At 40.6% G+C, this 25,281-nt stretch overlaps 1 protein-coding gene across 3 annotated transcripts in view; it reads right to left on the bottom strand.

Moving 5' to 3' along the window:
• BMPR1A (bone morphogenetic protein receptor, type IA) overlaps positions 1–25,281 on the bottom strand; it is a 93,830-nt gene that overhangs the window by 28,180 nt on the left and 40,369 nt on the right. For 2 of the 3 annotated variants that reach the window (XM_005871129.2, XM_014543642.1), the window contains 5 exons: positions 20,904–21,125; positions 13,835–13,997; positions 3,813–3,915; positions 3,048–3,144; positions 2,784–2,883 (listed from right to left, as the gene is read on the bottom strand). In XM_005871129.2, coding sequence (XP_005871191.1) covers positions 2,784–2,883; positions 3,048–3,144; positions 3,813–3,915; positions 13,835–13,997; positions 20,904–20,970 — 530 coding nt within the window. In that variant the 5' untranslated portion in view covers positions 20,971–21,125. Of the gene's footprint in view, positions 1–2,783; positions 2,884–3,047; positions 3,145–3,812; positions 3,916–13,834; positions 13,998–20,903; positions 21,126–22,162; positions 22,209–25,281 lie in introns of all 3 variants that reach the window. The other variant, XM_014543643.1, reaches the window with a different exon arrangement.

The following is a 25,281-nucleotide window of genomic DNA, read 5'->3' as shown; positions in this document are numbered from 1 at the left end:
ACCATCACTGCCCTAGACCCAGCTTATTCTCTTTGTCATTTCTTCATCCATTTGCCACCCTCACTCAGGCTTTCGAACCCTTGGCTGAGCTGGCTCGGAACAATAAGTCTGATTCATTCACACCAAATGGCTATTGTTGTGTTGGCTGCTGTCAATTTCCAATTTGACAACTTAAGAGAAAAGAGGTCCTTGCCTGACTAAATGGTCAGGTACTGCGTTTTAAACATTCTTGCGGTGCCCCGTGGAAAATCGCTGGTCTGTATCATGAACAGCACTGCCTTCCTCCATGGTCTCGGGTCACTCCCTCTGCAGGGAGGCAGGCCTCTGAGGCAGCTGCGAGGACTCATGCAGTTCTGTGCAGAGGCTCCCAGAGAGGAACAAGGTCGCCTGCCAACTTCTGTGCCTTGGAGGTGAGCTACCTTGGGAGGTGCTCTACCAGTTCCAGCCCAGCCTTCAGGTGGGATCCTGAACCAACCAGATAAGTCACTCAATTCCTGACCCACAGAAACAGTGAGGGATAATAACTGCTGTTTTGAGCCAACAAGTTTAGGAGTGATTGCTTTTGTTGTTGATCCTCACGGGAGGATATTTTCCCATTGATTCTTAGAGAGTGGAAGGGAGGGGGGGAGACTGAGAGACAGACAGACAGAAAAACATCGATGTGAGAGACATCCATTGGTTGCCTCCTGCACACACCCCAACCAGGGCCGGGAATGAGTCTGCAACGGAGGTATATGTATGCCTTAACCAGAAATGAACCCAGGACTCTTCAGTCCATGGTTTGATGCTCTATCTACTGAGCCAAATCAGCTAGGGCTAGGAGTGATTTCTTCATGCAGTATTGGATAGCCAACACAGCCTCTGACTTTCTAAAATAACTTTTAAGTAATTTTCTTGGTTTTACTGCCACTCTGCTTCACTTCCAGGTAATTGGGACTACCAATTCCTGAGCTTCTTGGGGAATTCTATAGTATAAACTGGCTGCTTCCTGGCTATCAATTTCTAGCCTGGGATTACAATATTTTATGTCTGCAGTCACTATTCATCCACATGTTTCATAGGTCCCAAAGATTTTGCTGTTACTTCCCGTGCTCCTTGTACTAGTTGGACAAAGAAGTTAAAAGCTATTGCTGTTGGGTCGGGGGAGCAAAAGTAAATAAGTAGTAGGCCCAAGCTGCCTCTTATCTCAAAGACCGACTAGCAAACGTTTAAATCCTTGCCAGTATAATAGGTGAAAAACAATCTCAGTATGATTTTAATTTATATTTTTCATATTATGGGCATTCTTCAGTCATCTTTTAATTTTAAGAGCCACATGTATTTCTTTTTGGATAAATCATATGTTCATCTTTGTGGCCTATTTTCCCAAGGACTTGCTAGATGTTTTTTCTTTCTGACTTATAGAAGTTCTTTATATCTGAGAAATCCATTCTTTGAAATATGAGCTGCCAATGTTTTTCACTGATAGTCGTCTTCTGATCGTTTATGGTGATTTCTGCCACATAATAAAGTTTTATTTTTGGGTAGTTGACACCATCAATATTTTCTTTTTTAATTTTAAGGTCTTAAATTTTTTTTTAATTTACTGATATTACAGAGAGTGGAAGGGGAAGGAAGGGGGAGAGAGGGAGGGAGAGAGAGAGAGACATCGATTTGTTGTTCCACTTATTTATGCATTCATTGGTTGATTTTTGTATGTGCCCCCAACCTTGGTGTATTGAGACTGGACGATGCTCTAACCAACTGAGCTCCCCTGCCATGGCCTAAGGATTTTATTGTTTGTTTCTTCATTTTGTGTCAGACTCACAAAGGTCTTCAACCTCTGAGATTATTTTTTAAAATTCCTCCATGGTTTGTCCTCTTACTTTAATCATTTCATTTGTATATATCTAGCTCCAATCTAATTAAAATTTATTTCCATGTAGGGAAATGATTCAACTTCACTTTCCCCCCAACATAGCTACCTACTCCCAAGTCTACTTATTAATCCATCTTTTCCTTAACGATCCGAAATGTTGCCTTTATACTAAATTTCCTTATATACTTGTATCTATTTATGGGTTTAATAACCTGTTCCACTAATCCCTCTGAATTTATATGTCAGTAAGATAATGTTTCATTTTTGAAGTTCATGCCTTCCTGTTATTACTCTTCTCTTTTAGCAACTTCTTTTGAAATCATGACTGAGTAAAACAATTCTTAAGCACCAAATAACTAAAGAATAATAATATCACTGGTTTCGTGGAACTGGGTTTAAACATTCAGATATAAGAAAGTTGAATATTCCATAAATAAGAAAATCATAACTACTCATGAACATAACAAGTATAAAGTTATGTCTAATTAAATGATTGGTAGTGAGATCCTCTTTTACCTTAAAAAAAGTGCTCTGGCTCAGTGGATACAGCACTGGCCCGTGGACTGAGGGTCTCGGGTTCAATTCAGGTCAAGGGCACCTACCTTGGTTGTGGGCTCGATCTCTGGCCTCATTCGGAGTGTGTGCTGGAGGCAACCAATCGATGAGATTCTCTCACATTGATGTTTCTCTCTCTTTGTCTCTCCTCTCTCCCTTCCACTCTCTCTGGAAAGCCCTCTGGTAAGGATTAACAACGACAAAAAAGAAAAGTATAATACAGTTAATTTAAGGAGACAAACAGAGAAGACAAGGAATGGCTTCTAAATTACAGTTAGCAATTGACGATTTCTGCCCACTGGCTTTAAGAACAACTATTTATACCTACTATTCAACAAAATATTTTGCATCAAAATAATTATCATCTTACTTGTAACAAAAGCAGCTGGAGAAGATGATCATAGCAATTATGCAGATAGCCATAGAAATGAGCACCACCAGCCACCGAATGCTGCCATCCAGAAACGGACCTGCCAGTGAAAGCAAACAATGAATAAACACATTGTCTTTTTCTCACATCTTATTAAAAGAAAAAATCACTTGTAGTGTTAAATTCTAGAAAATTTGCATATTGTTAAAAGCAGAGAAAATATTTTACTGAAAATTGTAATCCTGCTTTTCTTTACTAACTTACCTATAACAACAGGGGGCAGTGTAGGTTGTAAATACTGGTTACATAAATTGGTCCGACAACATTCTATTGTCCGGCGAAGCTGGGCTTTTGGTGAATCCTAGAGGAAGAATAATGATAAATTAGAAATAATTTGATATACTAAGTTGAGAACGAAAAATATTAAATATTCATTAAAATATAACTTCTAATTCAGTGAGTGAAAAGCACCTGAACATTTTATGTGCCAAAAAAAAAATCGTTAAAAATTAGAATTTGTGCTGAAATAGTTTATAGTAGTGAAGACTGTAAAATGGTTTTTATTTTTATTTTTAAAATATATTTTTATTGATTTTGGAGAGGAAGGAAGAGGGAGAAAGAGATAGAAACATCAACGATGAGAGAGAATCATTAATTGGCCCCCTCGCTGCTGCTGTTAAAATACTCCAGTGAGATCTCCTCACTAGGACTTACCGCTTCTAAGTTGTCTCAGAGCGATACAAAGGTTAGTGCCCATCACCTTACAGTCTTTTCAATTTTTCAATCCACAAATAAGTGTGACAGTGTCATTTTTTGCAGCCTCATTTAAAAAGAGGATGATTTAACTTTTTTTAAGTTCTTGGGAACCTCAATTACCACAATCATGTCACTTGCAGCAAGAGCTAAGCTTCCCAAATATATCTGCTTGAAGAACATAAAGCACTGTGCAGACGGCACCTCTCAGAGGGAGTTGGTACTTTCTATGGGCCCCTCCCTTCTTTATTTCACGGGCCCCAAATGAGATCTTACCTTGCACTGAAAATCAGATCCTTCATATTTCATACATCCTGAAGCTAATGTGGTTTCTCCCTGGTCATCTTCTTCTATGATGGCAAAGCAATGCCCATTAGTTCTAAAAGAAAAAAAAAAAAACCTCTAAGAAACGGAAAACCCCCCCAAAACATAACTTAGTATCAGCAAGTACTAATGAATATGTGCTTGAATGTGACCAGCTACTGACAGCCTTGAGTACCTTGTTGGGATTTATTGGCAAACAAGAAGGGCTTTAAGGCAAATGAAAAGTTATCGCATCTGAACTAAAACCTAAAGGTCCAATAAGAGCCCTATGTCAAGTAGAAAGGAGCACTTTTTAAACAAGTGCTCCACATAGGCATCATTATGGAACTTCTCTTTGCTAATACAGTGATGTGAGTACAGAGAGCTGATCTGTAAAATTTGATAAAGTAAACCATCATAATTTTTTAAAAATATACTTAAAAATAACTTTTTTTAACCCATAAAATTTTCCAACGTTCACATACTGTACACAACAATAAGTAAAAACAAACTTTCCTATGACATGAAAACAGACTCAATAACCAAGTGTATTTGAGAATAGACTATGATCCTGAGAGGCACGTTTTACTGAACATAAAAAGGGAGAACTTTTGCCCTGACTGGTATGGCTCGGGGTTGCGGGTTCAATTCCCGGTCAAGGGCATATACCTGGGTTTCAGGTTCACTTCCTGCCCCAATGGGGCGCATGCAGGAGGCAACCAGTTGATGTGTCTCTCTCACATCGATGTCTCTATCTCTGTCTCTCTCTCTTTCCCTTCCTTCCTCTCCCCCTTCCACTCTCTGAAAAGCAATGGAAAAATATCTTCTAGTGAGGATTTAAAAAAAAAAAAGGGGAGAACTTTTGAATAGCTGAGTTTTCAAGAAATTTACATAAATGTATTTGTCTTTAATAAAATTTATCATTTTAATAATATATGCTGGAGCCCTAATATGTTCATTTACACTTTAATGGATAGAAAAAAAACTAAAAGCTTTTTGTGTGCTCCTATACTTATTGTCCCTATCAGGAAGTGTATTGCTTCTACTTAAAAGAATCTTGCAGACGCCCGGCTGGCGTGGCTCAGTGGTTGAGTGTCGACCTATGAACCAGGAGGTCATGGTTCAATTTCCGGTGAGGGCATATGCCCAGATTGCAGGCTCGATCCCCATTGGGGGGAAGGGTGTGCAGAATGCAGCCAATCAATTATTCTCTCTCATCATTGATGCTTCTATCTCTCTCCCTCTCCTTTCCTCTCTGAAATCAGTAAAATATATTTAAAAAAATAAATAAAATAATCTTGCAGAGTCCTAGCTGGTTTGGCTCACTGGTTAGAGCGTTGGACTTCAGACTAAAGGGTCACGGGATTTATTCTCATAACTCGGTTGCAGGCTCAATCCCCGGCCCATTGGGGTGTGTGCGGGAAGCAACCAACCTATGTGTCTCTCACATTGATGTTTCTCTCTCTCTGTCTCTCCTCTTCCGTTCACTCTCTCTACAAATCAATGGAAAAAATATCTCTGGGTGAGGATTAACAATAACATAAAAAAGAATCTTGCAGAATTTTCATTTTCTGTAAGGAGAAATGTGAAGTGAGGGATGAAATTCTGATAAAATCGATGACTTGGTTTCACTCTGGGTTACTCAGCCACTAACAAATACCCTCACACATTAGGCAGGCACTACGGACAAGAAGTCTGGCAAGAAGCCATGTGGTGACATAGTGGAGAGCAATCCCCTATGACACAGATCACCCAGCCTGTCACAATACAGTCAACCACCACCAGAGGACAAACAACAAATTTATGATGTGAAGAACCATCATATAATTTCAAGATTTTACTGTAAACATTTATGCTTTATATCTGGTCACATTCAAAGAGCAGCCAATTATCAGAAAAGTACAAAATAAGACATAAAAAGGAGACAATTAATTGACTAGATTGAGTTGTTAAGGGAATTCTTTTTAGGCTAGTGAAACAATTCTTCGAATGTAGGAAGAGAATTACATGGTCATGTATAGTGTGCTGAATAGCTAACATAAAAGTAAGCAGGAAAACGAAAATGCCTACATAAATCAGATTGGTTTGGGGAGTTGGCTTAACACCCACAATATCATTCTTACATATCTGTAAAATATTTCAGCCAATTTAGAATACAAGGTTTTGGTGGAATTTTCACGTGTTTTGTTTTCTGTTTGTTTGTTATTGTTTTTTTTATAATCTCAATGTTTTCTATGAGAATCAATTTTATGATAAAAAGATCATTAAATAAACTCAAAAGGTTAAATAAAAATCACATTCTTCTTATCTCGTTTAAAAAGCTATATTACAATGTTACTCTAAGGAAGTAACCATCACGGAGCATTTGAGATCTTGTTTCCCAACATGTCATTTGTTGGGCTCAAATACACTCTTATAAAAATTCTCTGTAGGCTCATTCTTACTCAACAAATTCATCAATATAGCAGCCCTGAGGAGGCAACAGGAAAGAGACTTGCAAAAGGAGGACACATTATCTGGAACCTGAAAATCAATTAAAAAAACAACAACAGATAGAAACACAATTTTGAAAAATGGCGGCAGAGTAAGTAGATGCCGCAAGGACACGCTCCCAGGACCAAACTGGAATTATAACTATAATACAGAAAAACTTCCTGAATAGTTAACTGAAGACCTGCTGGAGAGAACCCTGATAACCAAGGACAGAAAGTGGAGACTGCATAGAGACTGGCACCCAAAATGAGGAGACAAAGAAACAAACCCCAAATGAAAGAATAAGAGAATTCTACAGAAGAAAAGATAAATCAAATGGAGGTAAGAAATTTATCTGATACACAGTTCAGAATAATGATGGTAAAGATGCTCAACAGCATGAGAAAAGATATAACTATGAAAACAGAAATAAAGAATGACATAGTACAAATAAAGAACACATCGGAAGGAATACACAGCAGATTAGGGGAAGCTGCAGATTGGATCAGTGAATTAGAAGACAGGGTTGAAAAAAATCACTCAATCAGAGAACCAAAAAGAAAAAAACAACTTAAAAAACAGGACCACAGCTTAAGGGAGCTATGGTACAACAGGAAACGTTAACAATATTCGCATAGCAGGCATGCCAGAAGAGGCAGAAAAGGAGAAAGGTATAGAGAATGTGTTTGAAGAAATAATAGCAAAAAACTTCCCTAACCTGGTGAAAGAAAAAGACACACAAATTCAGGAGGCATACAGAGTCCACAAGCAAGAAGAACCCAAACAGGCCCATGCACAAACATATCATAATTACATTGCGAAAAATTAAAGACAGAGACTCTTAAAGGCAGCAAGAGAAAAGCAAACTGTTGCCTACAAAGGAGCTCCCAAAAGGCTGACACATGGTTTCTCATCAGAAACTTTACAGGCCAGAAGGGAATGGGATTAAGTACTCAAGGTAATGGAAACCAAGAATCTGAAACCAAGATTACTATAACCAGCAAGGCTATCATTCAAAATAGATGGTGAAATAATGAGGTTCCCAGACAACAAAAGGCTAAAGGAGTTCATAACCACCAAGCCAACATTATAAGAAATGCTAAAGGGACTACTGTAATGAGGAGAAAGAGAGAGAGAGAAAGCTAGGCATACAGAATTAAAATGGCAATAAAGAAGTACCTATTAATAATAACCCTAAATGTAAATGGATTAAATGCTCCAATCAAAAGGCATAGAATAGCTAAATGTATATGAAAAGATGACCCAAGTATATGCTATTTACAAGAGACCCACCTCAGAACAAAAGACTCACACAGGATGAGAGTGAAGGGATGGAAAAAAATGTTCCATGCAAATGGAAAAGAAAAAAAAAGCTGGGGTTGTAATATTCATATCTGACAAAATAGACTTCAAAATGAAGGCCATTTCAAGAGACAACAAAGGTCATCACATAACACTAAAGGGATGGATGCGACAAGAGGATATAACCCTGGTAAACATATATGTACCCAATATAGGAGCACCTAAATATAGAAAAAAAACTTCTAGAGGACTTTAAGGGAGAGATTGCCAACAATACAGTCATAGTAGGGGACTTTAACACCCCGCTGATTTCATTGGATAGATCTTCCAGACAAAAAATTAACAAGGAAACAGTGACCCTAAAGGACACACTGGATCAGATGGATTTTACTGACATTTATAGAATATTTTACCCCAAAGCTGCAGAATATACAGTCTTCTCAAGTGCACATGGGTCATTCACAAAGACAGACCACATGTTAGGACACAAAACAAGTCTCTATAAGTTGAAGAAGATTGAAATCATATCTAATATCTTCTCAGATCACAGTGGAACGAAATTAGAAATGAACTACAGTAAAAACATCAAAAAAACATTCAAACACATGGAGGCTAAATAGCATGTTATTAAACAATGAATGGGTTACTAATGAGATCAATAAAGAAATCAAAAACTTCCTGGAAACAAATGAAAATGAACACACAACAACCCAAAATCTCTGGGACACAGCAAAAGCAGTCCTGAGAGGGAAGTTCATAGCACTACAGGCCTACCTCAAAAAAACAAGGAAAATCAATAATAAACAATTTAACCCTACAACGTAAAGAACTATAAAGAGAACAACAACAAAAGCCCAGAGTAAGTAGAAGGAAGGAAATAATAAACATCAGAGCAGAAATAAATGACATAGAGACTAAAAAAACAATACAAAAAATCAGTGAAACCAAGAGCTAGTTCTTTGAAAGGAATAAATAAGATTGATGAACAGTTAAAACAAAGAGAGAAGACCCAACAAAGTAACATCAAAAACGAAACCAGAGAGGTAACCACCGACACCACAGAAATACAAAGGATTGTAAGAAAATACTATGAACAACTATATGCCAACAAGCTGGACAATGTTAAGAAATGGACAAATACCTAAAAAAAAAAAATACAATCTCCCAAAACTACATCAGGAAGAATCAAAAAACCTGAACAGGCCAATAACAACTGATGAAATAGAAGCAGTAATTAAAAAACTCCCAGCAAACAAAAGCCCGGGTCCAGATGGCTTCACAGGGGAGTTTTACCAAACATTCAAAGAAGCACTAACATCTATACTCCTTAAACTACTCCAAAAATGCAAGAGGAAGGAACACTTCTAAGTTCTTTTTATGAGGCCAGCATTATCCTAATTCCAAAACAAGATAAAGACACTACAAAGAAAGAGAATTACAGGCCAATTTATATATATAAAAGGCTAATATGCAAATCGACCGAACGGAGGAACAACCGGTTGCTATGATGTGCAATGACCACCAGGGGGGCGCATGAGGAACATGGTGGGCGATGGCAGCAGAGCGTGGAACATGGCGGGCGTTGGCTGCGGTGGGATGGTACAGCAGGTGAGTGGGGGCGCCAGACCAAGGCGGGGTGCCGGCTGCTGGCATTAGGGCGAGCCTCTGGTGGTTACTGAAAATTCTTTGTTCTTGTGCGCTGCGGTCCCACCTGGCGCTTGCACCTGCTGCCAGTGCCGAAGCCGCTGCTTGCACCTGCTGCTGGCGCAAGAGCCACTGCTCGCATCCACTGCCGGCTCTGGCCCCACTTGCACCTGCTGCCGGCCCTGATGGCCCCTGAGGGCTTCTCCACCTCTCCCTGCTCCTGAGGGACGATCGGGGCAGCAGCCGCTGCTCGTACCCGCTGACGGCGCCAGCCCCACTTGTACCCGCCAGCCCCAATCGCTCTGCGCTGTCAGGAGGTACGAGCAGGGCCGGCGCCATCAGCGTGTGGGAGCAGCGGCAGTGGGAGCAGGGCTGCTGGCGGACAGGGAACCAGGTGCCGCAGTGGGAGGGGCCAGGCGGGAGCGCGGAGGATGGTCCGAGATCCGCCCCTGTGCCCACCGCAGCCTCGTGGCCCACAGTTCCTTTTAAGGTGGAATTCGTGCTGCACTGGGCCCCTAGTATCCTATTAGCAAATCACACCCAGCAATCTATCTACACTAATAAAAGAGAAACATGGTAATTGGCGTACGACCGCTACCCTTCCCATTGGCTAATTAGCGAGATATGCAAATTAACCACCAGCCAAGATGGCGGCTAATTTGCATACTGTAGGAAGGGCGGGACAGTGCCAACCGCCAGCTCGCCTCCATCCAGGGCTGGCGGCAGAGGTCCCTGCCCTCATCCGGGCCTCCCGCGGGGGACCGGGGGCTGGCGGGTGGGACCACAGTGTTCCGCACCCACTCCGCCCTCATCCGGGCCTCCTGCACGGGACCGGGGAATGGCGGGTGGGACTCTGGCAATCGGGCACCTGCTCTGTTCTCATCCGGGCATCCCGAGGGGGATCTGGGGCTGGCGGGTGGGACCCTGGCAATCTGCACCGCTCCGCCCTCATCCGGGCCTCCCGCAGGGGACCGGGGGCTGGCGGGTGGGACCCTGGCAATCAGGCACCTGCTCTGACCTCATCCGGGCCTCATGTGGGGGACCGGGGGCTGGCGGGGGGGACCCTGGCAATCTGCACCGCTCCGCCCTCATCCGGGCTTCCAGAGGGGCCCGGCGGCTGGCTGGTGGGACCATGGTGTTTGGCAGCCACTCCTCCCTCTCCGGGCCTTCCGCGGGGACCGCGGGCTGGCAGGTGGGATCCTGGCAATCCGGCACCAACACTGCCCTCATCCAGGCCTCCCAGGGTAACGGGGGGCTTGCGGGTGGGACCCTGGCAATCAGGCACCCACTCCGCCCTCATCCGGGCCTCCCGGGGTAACGGGGGGCTTGCGGGTGGGTGGTGTTGGCGGTGGGACCGCAGCCATCGGGTACCCACCCGGGTATCCCCTGTGCTACCGACCTGGGGCGGTTGCAGCGATCTGCCGGCATCCCATGTGCAACCCAACTCGGGCGGGCAGGTCGCGGGCATGCCCGGCAGCCTCTGTCAGTGCCTCAAGCCCCAGCAGCAGCAGCAGCAGCAGCACAGCAGCAGCTCATGGGCAGGAGCTAAGTCTTCTATTTCCTGTTCCCTCCCACCTTAGTCTTCTAAGCACATTACCTGTATTAGCTTATTTAATTATCTCAACTATCCTCCAGTTATCCCTATTTTACACATAAGAAAAATGACTATTAACAACCCAGGTCACACAGTAATAAGTGTCTGAGCAAGGATTTGAGCCCAGGCTATTTGGCTCTAGAATTGTGTTCTTAATCATGAACAGAAGCACATTTTGAACTAGAATAAGGTCTCATCCATTACTGGGGACTCTAGACTATGGTCAAGCTGACCTGCAATGTGATTTGATTGTTTAACGCAACCAATGTTTATTGGGCATCTATTCTGCTTGGGAGAGGCAGGGTGGTAGTGCCCAAGGCCATGGATTCCAGAGCCATGACTGGCTTCACCACTTCCCAGTCATGTGAACTTTAGCAAGTTACTCAACCTCTATGTGCCTCAGTTTCATCACCTCTAAAATGGGGATGATAATAGTACTTGCCTCACTGAGCTGTTGTAAGGATCTTAAGGCATTAGTATATGTAAGAGGCTTAAAACACAGTAAACATTGTAAGTGTAAGTTATTTTTACTATATACTAGCCTCTGGTGATAACATGAGGAATAAATGACAGTTCCTGACCTCAGGGTTGATATTCTATTGGAAGACAGCCTTTATAGAAAACCTGAAAATAGACAATTTCACACAGAGAGTTCTGGTTCAAGGTAAGGGAGCATCTCACCCTTAGGTCAGGGAGGTTTTTTGAGAATGGGAGTGCCGGGTCTTGAAGTACAGACCAGGGGGAAGGGGCCAGGAATGGGAAGGGCCTTCATACCTAAGAAAGCGCTTGTAGGAAGCTCAGAGGACAGATAGATCACTTTGTGTTCTGTTTCTAGGGTACTATCTCCGAATTCTTGCTCTTTCTCTCCAGCTGTCCACTAAATTCTCCAACTCCTCTCCCCTCCATGGAAGTAACTCTCCTCTTCTATCCTCTATCCACCCTTCTATGTCCCATTTTGACCCTGTTCTGATGTGTGTAACTGAGGTATCAAGGCAAGAGGGCAGGGGTAGGGTGGAGAGGTATTATAGTCCTGGTGTTTTTATTTTGTCCTTTTACCCAAATGAGGCATCTGGGGGAGAGGAGATGAAGAAGTTGGATCCTGGGCCAGAGAAAAGACAGACACCCCAGCCTCCAGCCTCTAGCCTCTGGGTCCAGGCCCAGGAAGTGGATGGGCTCACACCACAGCCTGGGGAAGTTTGTGGGGTCTTTAGAGAGAGGAGCTAAAGGAGATGGGGGCAGGCAATTTTAAACAAAGTGAAATTTACCTACATCCCAGCTGCCCATTGGTCATGTCTAAATCACAAGAGAGAGACTGGGGGCTGAGCGGGGAGGGAAGGGGGCAGGGGTAGTGGGAATCCTGGATTAGGAGATTACAGGTCATGGGAAGAAAGAGTTGGGATGGTTTGGGGGAGGAAGTCAGGGATTAGGTTGGGGAGGACACTTTTCCTTTCCTTGAGAGGTCAGGTTTTGAGGAAGATCTACAGGTCAGTAACCCACCTGTCTCGGCAAAGCTGATGATCTCATATTCCTGTCCCCTGTCAGCCTCTGGAAGCGCCCCCTGTGGACGCCCATGTAGGCGCTGCAGCGCTATCCTCAGAGCGGCTCTGGACCCCAACCCATTTGGGGGTGGTGGTTGCCCAGCCCACCAACCACAGCCCCTCCCCATGGCCAGCCCCACCCCCAATCAGCCCCCCAACCCCAATCAGGCTGGCGAGGGGGGGGCAGGGAGGAGCAATCAGGCCCGTGGCAGGGGGTAGTTGGGGGCAAACAGGCTGGCAGGGGAGGCAGTTGGGGGCGATCAGGCCAGCTGGAGGGGATGGCTGGCAGGGGAGGCAGTTGGGGGCGATCAGGCCAGCAGTTGGAGGTGATCAGGCTGGCAAACAGAGTGGTTAGGGGCAATCAGGCAGGCAGGCAGGCAGGTGAGTGGTTAAGAGCCAGCGGTCCTGAATTGCGAGAGGGATGTCCGACTGCTGGTAAAGGATCGGGCCTAAATGGGCAGTCTGACATCCCCCAAGGAGTCCAAGACTGGAGAGGGTGCAGGCCAGGCTGAGGGGCCCCCTCCCCCCAGTGCACGAATTTCGTGCACCGGGCCTCTAGTCTATAATAATAAAAGTGTAATATGCTAATTAGACCAGATATCCTTCTGGACAACCTTCTGGACAAAGCCGGGGCTGCAAAGGAAGCCCGGGTTCTGGGTGCCAGAGGGAAGCCAGTGCCGGCAGCCAGGGGAAGAAAGGCCTACTCTTGCACGAATTTTGTGCATCAGGCCTCTAGTATATTTAAAATATCATACACCATAACCAAGTGGGATTCATTCTAAGAATGCAAAGCTGATACAATATTTGCAAATCAATGAACATGATACATCACATAAACAAACTGAAAGACAAAAATCACATGATCTTATCAATAGGTGCAGAAAAAGCATTCAACAAAATCCAACACCCAGTTTTTATAAAAACTCAGCAAAGTGGGTATAGATGGAGCATATCTCAACATGATAAAGGCCATATATGAAAAACCTACAGCGAACATCATACTAAAACCATTTCCCCTAAGAACAGGAACAAGACAGGGATGTCCCCTTTCACCACTGTTACTCAAAATGGATAAAAGACTTAAATGTAAGTTGGGAAACCATAAATGTAGGAGGTAATCAACCAAAGACCTTGTACGCATATATGCATAACTCATGGACATGGACAATTAGGCGGTGAAAGCCTGGGGTGGGAGCAGGCTGGAGGGTGTTAATAGGGGGAAAAAGGGGAACACATGTAATACTTTCAACAATAAAGATTAAAAAGAAATAAAGTAAGCACCAATCAACAGAAATAAATATTCCCATATACAGAGCAAAAAGCTTTTGGCTCTTAGGAAGACATGATATAAAGTTAAAGAAAAAAAAGCCGTAGACGAGGTAAACAATTGTTAAAATAGCACTGAATGCCACGCCATCCTCCTAACTGTAAGGAGAAGTACTCACATGCACGTGTTGTTGACAGCATCATCGGGGCAGTGGCCCGAGCAGTAGCACTTCAGAAAAGGCAGGGTGTCTTCCGGGGCTAAGGTGACTCCACTTTCTGACTTCTTCTGGTCAGAGTCTGATTTCATCCCAGTGCCATGGAGCATACTGTCTAGATTCTGCCCTGTAATCATACATGAAATTTAAACTATTTCTGAAAAGCTAATTCCTTGATTTTAGTTTTCAATGAGGAAACGTTTCTAAGCTTTTTTTTATCATAGTAATTGTAGCTAATGTGTCTTTAATTAAAATTGAATTTCATAAACACAAGTCAGAGTCATTTATTATGCACAGAATTACTATTCCAGAGACTGGGATGTACAGAGATGATATGCCACAATGTTTGCGCTAGTGAAGGACAAACAAGAGTGGTACAGGTAGAATATGGTGGTCATAAGTTTTAAGAAAGGTACATGGAAGGCTGAGATTGTTTCCAATAAATAAATTGTGGCATTTTTTCCCTTAAACTCTTTGATTCAAAACCTGTGAGTAGTTAAAAAAAATAAGCCTTTCATTTGTGCCTTTATGTGGAAGTGGAATTACTAAGCATCTTGCTTTGACTTTAATTGCTTAAGTAAGGGAACTGTGAGAGCACGGGGACCAATCATAGTATATAGTGCCTTTTATCTTCAAGGTCACTGGTTCAAATTTTACTCTGCTGCCAGAAACTGCAGGTCATTCTCCCATTAGAGTCTAGTAGCTTCAAATGACAGATACCGTCATATCTGGTACTGAATCTTTCAGGCTGAAAGCAGACCAGAAGTAAAACAATGTTTCAGTAATTCCTTCCTCCCCACGAATCAGCTGAAATCCACTAAGGTTGATCTCAAGGGAATAAAATGTAGAGCCAAACAGGTAGGAAATATTAAGATACTTGGGTATGCATTTAATTATAAATGTTAAATAAGTGGTTCAAGGCTTAATAATTAGACCTGACTTTAAATTTTACCATACTGGTGAAATGAACTATTGAAAAAGAAAAAACACATACATATATTCACACTGATAACAGGAAAAGAATGTGCTATTAAGTACATTATGGTGATTCCATACCTTGAGTTTTAATAATCTTCACTTACTCCTCTAAATTACTACAAAACTTAAAGACTTCATTTTTGTTAAGAACATCAAATATAAAATTAAGCCAGGGGGCAAAGTAGGGAGAAAGGGAAGAAATCCTCAAAGCTGGAAATAAGGAGACCCAGATTCTGGTCTACAATGGTTGTACCACAATTCAGCCATGGGTGCTCATGGATAAGCCACGTCACTTCTCCAGGCTTCGTTTCCTCAATAAGTCCTTAGGACTAGAGGACATATGAGGTCTCTTAACTAGCTTTAAAATCCTATTACAGTAACAGAAGGAAGCATCAATTGAACTACAGAGAACAAATGGCAAATAATATATCACGCTATTAATTTTTCAAAAATCTAATGACATAGAAAAAGTAGTATAGTGTGGCAGAAATAGTGCTGAAATAGTACAATGAATGTCAAAGGTCCAAGTCCCAATTATGTTCATAGATAAGTTACTCTCTGAGCCTCAGTTCTTTATCTATAAAAAATGGTAACAATACCTGCGCATTCAAATCAGGAGGTTATATACAGATCAAATGAATATATCATAAAGTAATTAAATATAATGTGGAAATGAAAATATTACTAATAATAAAGATTATACTAAAATATCACTGACACTTGAAAATTCAGTTATATGATCATTAACACACATAACTTCCTAGAAAACTATCTGAATTTAAGAGATAAATACCAATTACAATAATTTGCATCTGGGATTTGTATCATCTCAAATATTTATTTAACAAAGCACTAATTAGAGGCATACTATGTTTAGGCAAGGCACTGAGTTCTGAAAACTGATGTGATCCTTGGAAGGAGACAGGGGGGAGGCACATAAACACAATATGAAAAGTGATAGAATACAAAGGTGTTATATTAACAAAGATGGGAGCAAATAACAGACTTGTCCGAAGGTGTCAAAAGCAATGAAATCTTAGTTATATCTCTTCTTAAAAAATATACTTTTATTGATTTTAGAGAGAAAGGGAGTGGGAGAAAGACAGAAACATCAATGATAAGAGAGAATCACTGATTGGCTGCCTCCTACATGCCCCCTACTGGGGATTGAGCCCACAACCTGGGCATGTGCCCTGACTGGGAATCGAACTGTGACCTCCTGGGTCATAGGTCAATGCTCAAACACTGAGCCATACCTTAAAATTGTAAGACTACACTAAGTAGTGTTATGGATGCAAAGAAAAATACCTAGCAGCAGCCTCTCTGCACTCTCTCCTTAGGTAACAGCACCATTCCCAAATCTTTTTGTTGATGGTTCTTTGATTTATCCCTCCAGCCTTGGCTTGCTTAAGTATCTCAAAATTAAAATGGCACTCTTGTCTTTTCTCCTTTGAGATGAAAATCTCCACATTGATCTCTGATCCTGTCACTCACCTGCTTAAAACCAATTAATGGCTTCATATGCACTCAAGATAAATCTACCTTCTGTCACCAGCCTACTGAGGCCTACCAGGGTTTGGACCCTGTGTACCTCTCCAACATCAATTCACAGCACTTCCCCTCCATCACACTCAGGCACACTGGCCTTCTGTCAGTTCCTATCCACAAATCCTCTGTTTACAAAGTATAAAATTAAGAGGCCTGTGGTGGGCTGGGGGTATAGATTATATTTCAAAACAAACACATGTAAAAAATATTTAATAGCTTACATGCTTAGAAACACACACATATGTAAATAGAGACAAATAGCTGAAAGATACAAGTGACTATATAGAGGAACATTATATCATGCTCTTTTGTCCTTCATAGAAACTTTCAGCATTACTGATTTTACTAGATTTTCATTCCTGGCTAAATAAATTTTCCTATCTTCCCAGCAATCTATTGGATTCTTTTGTATAAAGAAGAGAAACTCCCTCTCTCCTATCCTTAAGATAAAACATCTACAACAGGAATCAGAAGGCAAAAGACAGGCGAGTTGCAGAGACCAGTGGGATGTCAGTGCATTGCATGACGGAGGTAGTCAACAACAGCAGTTTTCTGTAACCTATGTGCTATGGAGCAGTGACTATTGAAGGTTTTTTCCAAGCTTTCCTCCTGAGTGGAAGCTTATATAGTACTTGTCATGTTTCTTCTTCATCACTGAATACTGGGTGTGTTGGACATCGGTAATTTCTCTTTTAGCCATACATTGCGGGACCACGAAGAGTCACACCTGGACCTGATGGGGAAGGCTACATAGAATCCAAACACCCTGGGTTAGTAGCTGAGTACTAAGTGAATGAAACTCTGGGTTATAAATCCCTTTGGGGAGGATCTGAATATTTCATATCAACACTAGCACTTTTAGTATATGCATGTGAGAAAGGGGATGCATGATGTTAGATAGACAAACAGGCTGCCCTACAAAAGCTACTGTTAATTGTTCTACTCCCCTTTACTTTGCTGACAATGTATGCCGGCACCCACTCCCACCCCCTTTTTGTGTTTAAGTATCTGCCCCTCCTTCATGTGACTCAGGGAAGCACAGCTCTACTCTCATTAGAGATAACTGTTTGTCTAATCTAACAATTGTAGTCCTATTCCCCGTGCTGTTTACACAAGAGCATATAATAAATTCTGCCTAATAAAATTACAAGGAAGTTGGCTAGGTGGAGGCTGGGGAGAGGTGTCTGGGGAAAGATTTCTTAACCAAGTAAAAAAAGACATCCACCCTCTTCCTCCACTGAATGCTGTCAACTGAGGTTTCTACATCTGCATATGATGCTTGGTCCCAGCAGCCACAGTGGCCATGAAGTGAGCTGGCCTATGGCTAAATTGCTAAGTGCAGAATAGCACAGTTTAAACAGAGAAAGGCTTTGATGAGCCAAGCAATGAACTAATTGGATTACCCCTATGTTCACCCCATATGTGATATTAACATTTTTCTTATTGTTTAGCTATTTCACTTAATTTGGATTTTTGTTACTTAATAGCTGAAAACATCTTAAATGTTTTCAGATAAAAAAGATAAAATCTGTTTCAGATTTTTTTAGTTGCCCAATGGATATTTATTCCCTCACCCCTTCCCCGTCTTCCTAGTCAACAGAACTCTGATTTTGTCGGGGTAGGGGTGTCCAACCCTAGTTAATGGATTTAGCTATTAACCTAAGCCGATTGTGGCAATCCTGTTTCCCAGTTTTCCAGTAGCCCTAGCAGCTGCCTCAATTTAGCCAATAAAACAAGATAAAGTCAGCTGGCAGCGGGTTAATTTCTAGGGACACTTTTGCTTTCTTGATATAAAGTCCAGAGGGGGCCAGGGCTGACCCTTTCCCCATTTTTCCTTCCTCAATGCAAACAGCAGCAGCCATTCTGTAACCCTAAGGGAAATGCCAAGAAAATCACAGAAATGCCAACCTTGACACTACTCAACTACTAAAAGAACACCAGAAAACATTTACCATCTCTCTCCTCAAAAAACTCATCTCTCTTTGTTTAAGTCTGTTTATTGGTTAATTTTAACTTAAAGCTAAAATATGACCAAGTAAAAACCAAGGACTATCAGACGTTAAAATGAGATGTCTCATTCTTCTAACTTGAGCAGCTTTATCTCAATGTAAAAGCGCTTTAATCTGTATCATAACATTTGATGCTCAAAATACTCCTGTTTATATCTAGGATAAGTGTTATTATTTCTATTTTCTAACAAGGAAACCAAGGTACAGGAAAATTCACTTTCCCAAGACACAATTCAAGATAAAGATGGAGCCAAAGTCAAAGTCATCTCCATTAATACCACTCTGCAATCCTTCTTAGTAATCTCTAAAAAATAACATTTTTTTCCTACATTCATTTTCCCCCGCTACTCTAGTTTTAGTTCTTTCTAACAAATGTTGTTATCTTAAAGCAACTATAAATTAGGGGCAAAGAGGGAAATGGGGGACATTTGTAATATTGTCAACAATAAAAAAATAAAATTAAAAAATAAAGCAACTACAAACTATTCTTTTTTGAAAAGAAATATAACAAATTTTGCTCTTTATCAGAGAAATAGAATTCATACTAAGATTGTTCACTTATGCCTTATAACTAATTATCAATTTACTTCATCTAAAAATTTTTATTATAGAACAAGCTAAGTCAGGGTGGGGAATGAGAATCTTATACCATATTCCCTCTGTGTGATCTGTATAGATTAAGCATTTTTAAAATACCAAATAAAGATTACCTGGAAGCAAGGTAGCAATGCAAGTGTTATTAATTTAATTAATCTTCAAAACTATGACAGCTTTGGTTGATGCTGATCAACAAGGCATGTAACAACAGATGCTAAAATAAAGTTGTTTTATTAAATAACATGGCATTTCATTTAAAAAGTTGCTTTTGCACTCTAGCTGGTTTGGCTCAGTGGATAGAGCATCGGCCTGTGGACTAAAAGGTCCTGGGTTCGATTCCAGTCAAGGGCACATGCCTGGGTTGCAAGCTCAATCCCCAGTGTGGGGCGTGCAGGAGGCAACCAATCAATGATTCTCTCTTATCATTGATGTTTCTCTCTCCCTCCTCTCCCTTCCTCTCTGAAATCAATAAAAATTATTAAAAATAAATAAATAATAACAAGTGGCTCTTGCAAGAGGGCTCTGTATTCCAAGCATGGTAATAATGAGGGTATTATACCTAAGACAAAAGACAAAAAAACTACAGGATTATTATGCTCATGCTTTAAAGTAAAAATGTCAAAAGATTTATGCTGTTAATATTTTTTTCTTGTTAGATCTTAATCCATATCACTGTGAACAAAACATGAAAGAGCAATCTGTGGTCATAAGTATAAAATAATAAAGATGACCAATAAGTTCTATCTAAATTCCTTTTGCAAAATAATACTTTCTTTTCAGTTTAAGTTATTGTTCTAATTAAACCATACAGGAAAAAGCTCATATGCAAATACAGCCCATTTGATCCTATGAGTTATCACAGTAACTTCCTGTTTGAGAGTGCCAAGCTCTGAACACACCAGAGTAAAGTTACAATACTGATCACAAATAAAACAGTAGTTTATGAAGAACTATTAGTATTCAGCACACATACATAAGTGCCATTTATATTTCTGGAGCCTTTTAATAACAATAATTTTTTTAATTATTTAATTTATTCCTTATTGTATTGTATTTTATTTTTTAAAAAATATATTTTATTGATTTTTTAGAGAGAGGAAGGGAGAGGGATAGAGAGTTAGAAACATCCATGAGAGAGAAACATGGATCAGCTGCCTCCTGCACACCCCCTACTGGGGATGTGCCCCCAACCAAGGTACATGCCCTTGACCGGAATCGAACCTGGGACTCTTCAGTCCACAGGTCGACGCTCTAGCCACTGAGCCAAACTGGTCAGGGCTCCTTATTGTATTTTAAAGGAGACAGGGATTTTGAACTAAGTCTTTTTTAAAAAAATGTTGTTATTGCTTTTTTAGAGAGAGAGGAAGGGAGAGGGATACAGAGATAGAAATATCGATTAGAAATATCAATTGGCTGCTTCCTGCATGCCCCGCACTGGGGATGGAGACCAAAACGCAGGCATGTGCTCTGACCGGGAATTTTCTGGTTCATGGGTCCAAGCTCAACCACTGAGCCACATCAGCTGGGCTAACCTAAGTCTTAAGTACCTATTACCCTGAACCTCATGCACTAGGTTAGTTACTTTATTTTATACTTTATCTCATTTAATCCTCACAAGACTTGACGTTACGTATCACAATGCCTACGTTATGAATAAGAGAACAGTTCAGAAAGGCTGAGATTTTACACATACTGAAAATGTTTCTATCATAGTCAAGTTCAAAAGTTATTTGAGAAACGTGTTCTTTGCCTCTTTACTTAAAATTTATGCTGCTATACTGGACCTATCTGTTCAAAAAAGGATCAGGAGCCGGAACAGTTGCAGGAATAAATGCTTTTTTATATACAGAAAGAAATTATGTAAAAAGATAGTAAGATTGCTTAAATGAACAATGGTTTACCTTGAACATGAGAAACGACGGACAGATAGGCTCCCAATAATGTGACATAAACATATAGCTGAGTCATTGTTCAATTTTAACGTTTCTTTCCTGTACACTGTCACCTTAATAACTGGTTTTGTTATGTCACTAATTTAAACAACTTTTATTCACTGAGATTTTCTTGTAAAAGGTTTCAATGGCTTTACAATGACTCCAATTTCCACTGCTTTCTTCTGACTCCTGGAAGATAAAAATATGAAAAAGGTAATAAATATGACTGAATTCTAAAAAGTTTTTAAAAACAAAGAGAGAAAACAAATGCCCAAATGTAACTTTATTTTTTAAAATATGTTTTTATTGATTTCAGAGAGGAAGGGAGAGGGAGGAAGAGATAGAAACATCAAGGATGAGAGAAAATTATTGATTGGCTGCCTCCTGCACGCCCCCCCCTGGGGATCGAGCCCACAACCCAGGCATGCGCCCTGACCAGGAATGGAACGGTGACCTCCTGGTTCATAGGTCTACGCTCAACCGCTGAGCCACGCAGCCAGGCCCAAACATAACTTTAAATAATGAAATATATTTTTAAAGACTGAAGCTACCTTAGCTTTTTTAAAAGGGTATTGTAATGTAAAAGCTTAGATAATTTAGTAATGGGTAATCACCACTCTGACCTTAGATTACAATATGTAAACAAATAAACACTAAATAATCTCAATAGTCTTTTCTGGATACTCTAAAGTAATTAAGTTATTTAGGAATAAACAGGAAAAGTTGAATTTAAAATACTACACTCTTCGTTAATAATCTTTCAAATCCTAGTAGATGTGATAAAAATGTCTTGAATCTTTCTAATAAATACTGTATTCTATAGATAGAAGCGAAAGCCCACCTAGAAAATCACACATTTAAATATGCCGTGTGCTCTATCATGAAAGTAAAACCAATAGAAATGTACCTTAAATAAAATTATTTTCCTAAAATATGGCAAATATGACTTTGCTAGAATAAAATTGAGTTTTTAATATGGATGATGTGAAACAAAACCTCTCCAATTAAGGTTCAGCAACTGTAAAATATTTAAACAGGTAACAGAAAAAAAGGCTAGTTTGTATAAAGATGAACCTAATTCTGTTTTGCTCCCATCCTATTGGTTCAGGCAATTTGATTTTATTGACTTCAGCCTGAATTATAGAATGAATAAGACTTTATTGATGACACAATTAACCCTGGTATCATTTCTACTATAAATAACCTGAGCTTTCTACTTTACCCACCTGAGAATTTTCCACTTTTACCAGCTCTCCAAAGGCACTCCCAGTACTGAGGAAATAAGGTTTACAATGAGATGTCACTTATATTGCACATTTTATATGCAGCTTAGTTCTAAAACCTCTGCAATTTCTCACTTCTCTACTAGGAAATTAATTTGCTTCCCATCTATATAGTGCTGAGAGAGTAAGATGCAAAGTCTGAAATAATTACAGAATAACACCTGCAATGTGACAACAGCATTTCTCAGGAAAATCTGACATTATAAGACTTGTTCCAGGTTCCAAATTCAAAACAAGTTTCCAATGTGTTTCCAACTCTGTTGTCTCTCTATTTCTATGTGCCTATAACTATCTCTGCTAGGATTATACTCCACCTGTCTAAATCAAACTCCTAACTTTCCTTCTCACTCCCCTAGGCCTGCTCCTCCTCCTCCTCCACTTGCTAGCACAGAGCAGGGTGGAGCTCTCTGTCCAGTCACCCAAGCCAAAACCCTTGGATGCTTTCTGCCTCCCTCACCAGCTCTAGCTCTCACACCCTCATGACACTTTTCCTTATTTATTCATGCACTCACTCATTCACCAACAGCATTTTTTGAGTACATATCACCCATAAGTATAAGGTGGTAGAAAAACAAATATGAGCATGACAGTTTCTGCTCCAAGAAGCTCAGTCTTAGGGAGAAAATGGATTGCTATGATTAATTCCATCTTTCAGTGTCAGTTTCTTCATCAATTTATTGAAACTTAACACGGTGGTCTTAATCTCATCAAAGGTACAACCAAGACATCTTGCAGGGTGCGCCACAAGACTCTAAGCACCTTCCAGAGCAAAGGGATTATGTGTGGTTCCTCCCACATAACCATCTGTGACTCTGCTACTCTGGGCACCTCAAAGCCTGGATCTGCCTTAAAGAAGTAACCTAACCTCTCTGGTTAGTTTCCTCATCTGTAAAACTGGAATTATATTATTAACTCCCAATTATTTTGAGAACTAAATGAGAATAGCTAACACATAGTCACCGGTAACTCTGCATCAGCACCATTATAAATGCTTTGAATACATTAATATTAATTTATCAATTCATCCCAACTACCTTATAAGATAGGTACATTACATATGAGGAAATCGAGGCAAGTAAAGTATAAGAAATTTATCAAAGACCACACAGCTGGTAAGTGGCAGGACTATAAATCTAATCAAGAAGATCTGATCCCAGAGTCCAGGTGTTAACTGCTACCCTATACTGACTGCCTGCTGGATATTTTATGTACATAATGTAATGTAAACTATACATTATAAAGTATTTTGGAGGGTGGTACAGAGTAGGTGCTCAATATAAGTTTCCTCCTCACATACATGTTTATAACACACTTGCCAACAGGGCACAGGCAGTAACAGGTGCTATTCAGGACAATCCCGTCTACAAGACATTTTTATAGACAAAACACCTATAATAACTTATATGGAGAACAGCTATCAGCCAAGGACAGGCTAAAGATAAAATGGCTTCAAATACCTCATTTGTAACCTAACAATGGAAATCCCTATCTTTAAAATGTTGCGGTTATAAGCTCTCTCCACATCAGCACCTGAGACAACTGCTGAGACATTAAGGCAATCTTTTTATTTTATTTTATTTTTTAATACAGTTCATTTATTTATTTATTTTTATTTAAAAAAATATATTTTTATTGATTTCAGAGAGGAAGGGAGAAAAGAGAGAGATAGCAACATCAATAATGGGAGAGAATCACTGATCAGCTGCCTCCTGAGGTACATGCCCTTGACCAGAATCAAACACGGGACCCTTCAGTCCGCAGGCCGACACTCTATCCACTGAGCCAAACCGGCTAGGGCACAGTTCATTTATTTAAATGACTCAAATTACCAAGATGAATATTTTACAGCCCCGTTGTTTCAGGCATATTAATATCATCAGTGTAACTACATCATAATTCAATAATTTATCAAAAATGTCCAGAAAACAGTTGATCCAATTTGTACAAACGTTTAGTTGGTCCGACGATTGTGGGTTATTGTTAAGCTGATTAACATTAAGACAATTTTATCACCTGCTGCCTGAAGCACAGTGCTATAATCAGAGAGCAAGTAAGATCTCCCTTCGTACCACCGGGTCAGGCCTCTTCAAAACTTTAGAGAAGAATGACAGGGATGCAAAGGACAGAGAAATTACTACACCCAGGAGACAACTGAATGAACTGGTCAGAATATCAAAGTTATCAAGGACATGGCAGGCACGATGGAAACGAGACTAGACTAATTAAATGATTCATCAGAGTCCTTCCAACTCTGAAATCCTGCATGAACAGTAGTCTTGCTACTGAATATTAATTTACTTACTAATTATTTATTAAAGTGCCTATTATGTGCATGATTCTGTGTTAGCCACCAAGAATATAGTGATGAAAGCAAAACAGACCCAGCCTTACAGAATTCATAGTCATTAAACAAGACAATACAAATGATACCATTTCTGGTGCTAGGTTCTGGAGAGACAAGAGGCACTGATGGAGTATGCAAGGGAAGTGACACTTAAGTTGAGATCTGAAGAATAAGAGCTAGCCAGGTTAAAAGAAAGGGGGTGAGGGAAGAAGGGCTTAGGCATAAGGAACAGCCTGTGCAAAATCTTGAGGCAGGGAACAACAAAGAGCAATGTTTCTAAAATGTTCTGAATAACGGGTAGTGTGGTGGGAGATGAGGGTGAAGAAACAAAAGCAAGAACCAGGTCAGGCAAGATCGTAGGAAGGAGTCGGAATTTAAATCTAAGTGGATGGGAAGACAATGATCTGGTTTCGTGTCCTGGACTGGAGAGGACAACAGCAGGAGTGAACACATCAGTAAGGACACTGGAGGAGTTTAGGAGAGGGGTGATGGTAGTTAAGATTAAGGTGGTGGAGGTGCAGTGGCTGAATTCACAATATGCTTCACAAATAGACTCAATAGGACTTGGCAATGGATCAGATGTGGGGAAGTGGGGGGGTCAAAGAAGATCTGGCATGAGCAATTAACTGAAGTGGGGACAAGTGGATTTTCAGAGAAGAGATCAGGGTTCCATTTTAAGACCGAAGGGAATTTCTACAAGGCATCTGGTTCTGAAGCT

This window comes from Myotis brandtii, unplaced genomic scaffold (assembly GCF_000412655.1).
Source record: "Myotis brandtii unplaced genomic scaffold, ASM41265v1 scaffold33, whole genome shotgun sequence".
Lineage (NCBI taxonomy): Eukaryota > Metazoa > Chordata > Mammalia > Chiroptera > Vespertilionidae > Myotis > Myotis brandtii.
The sequence above is the reverse complement of the archived record's forward strand: the minus strand, read 5'-3'. Positions and strand labels throughout refer to the sequence as shown.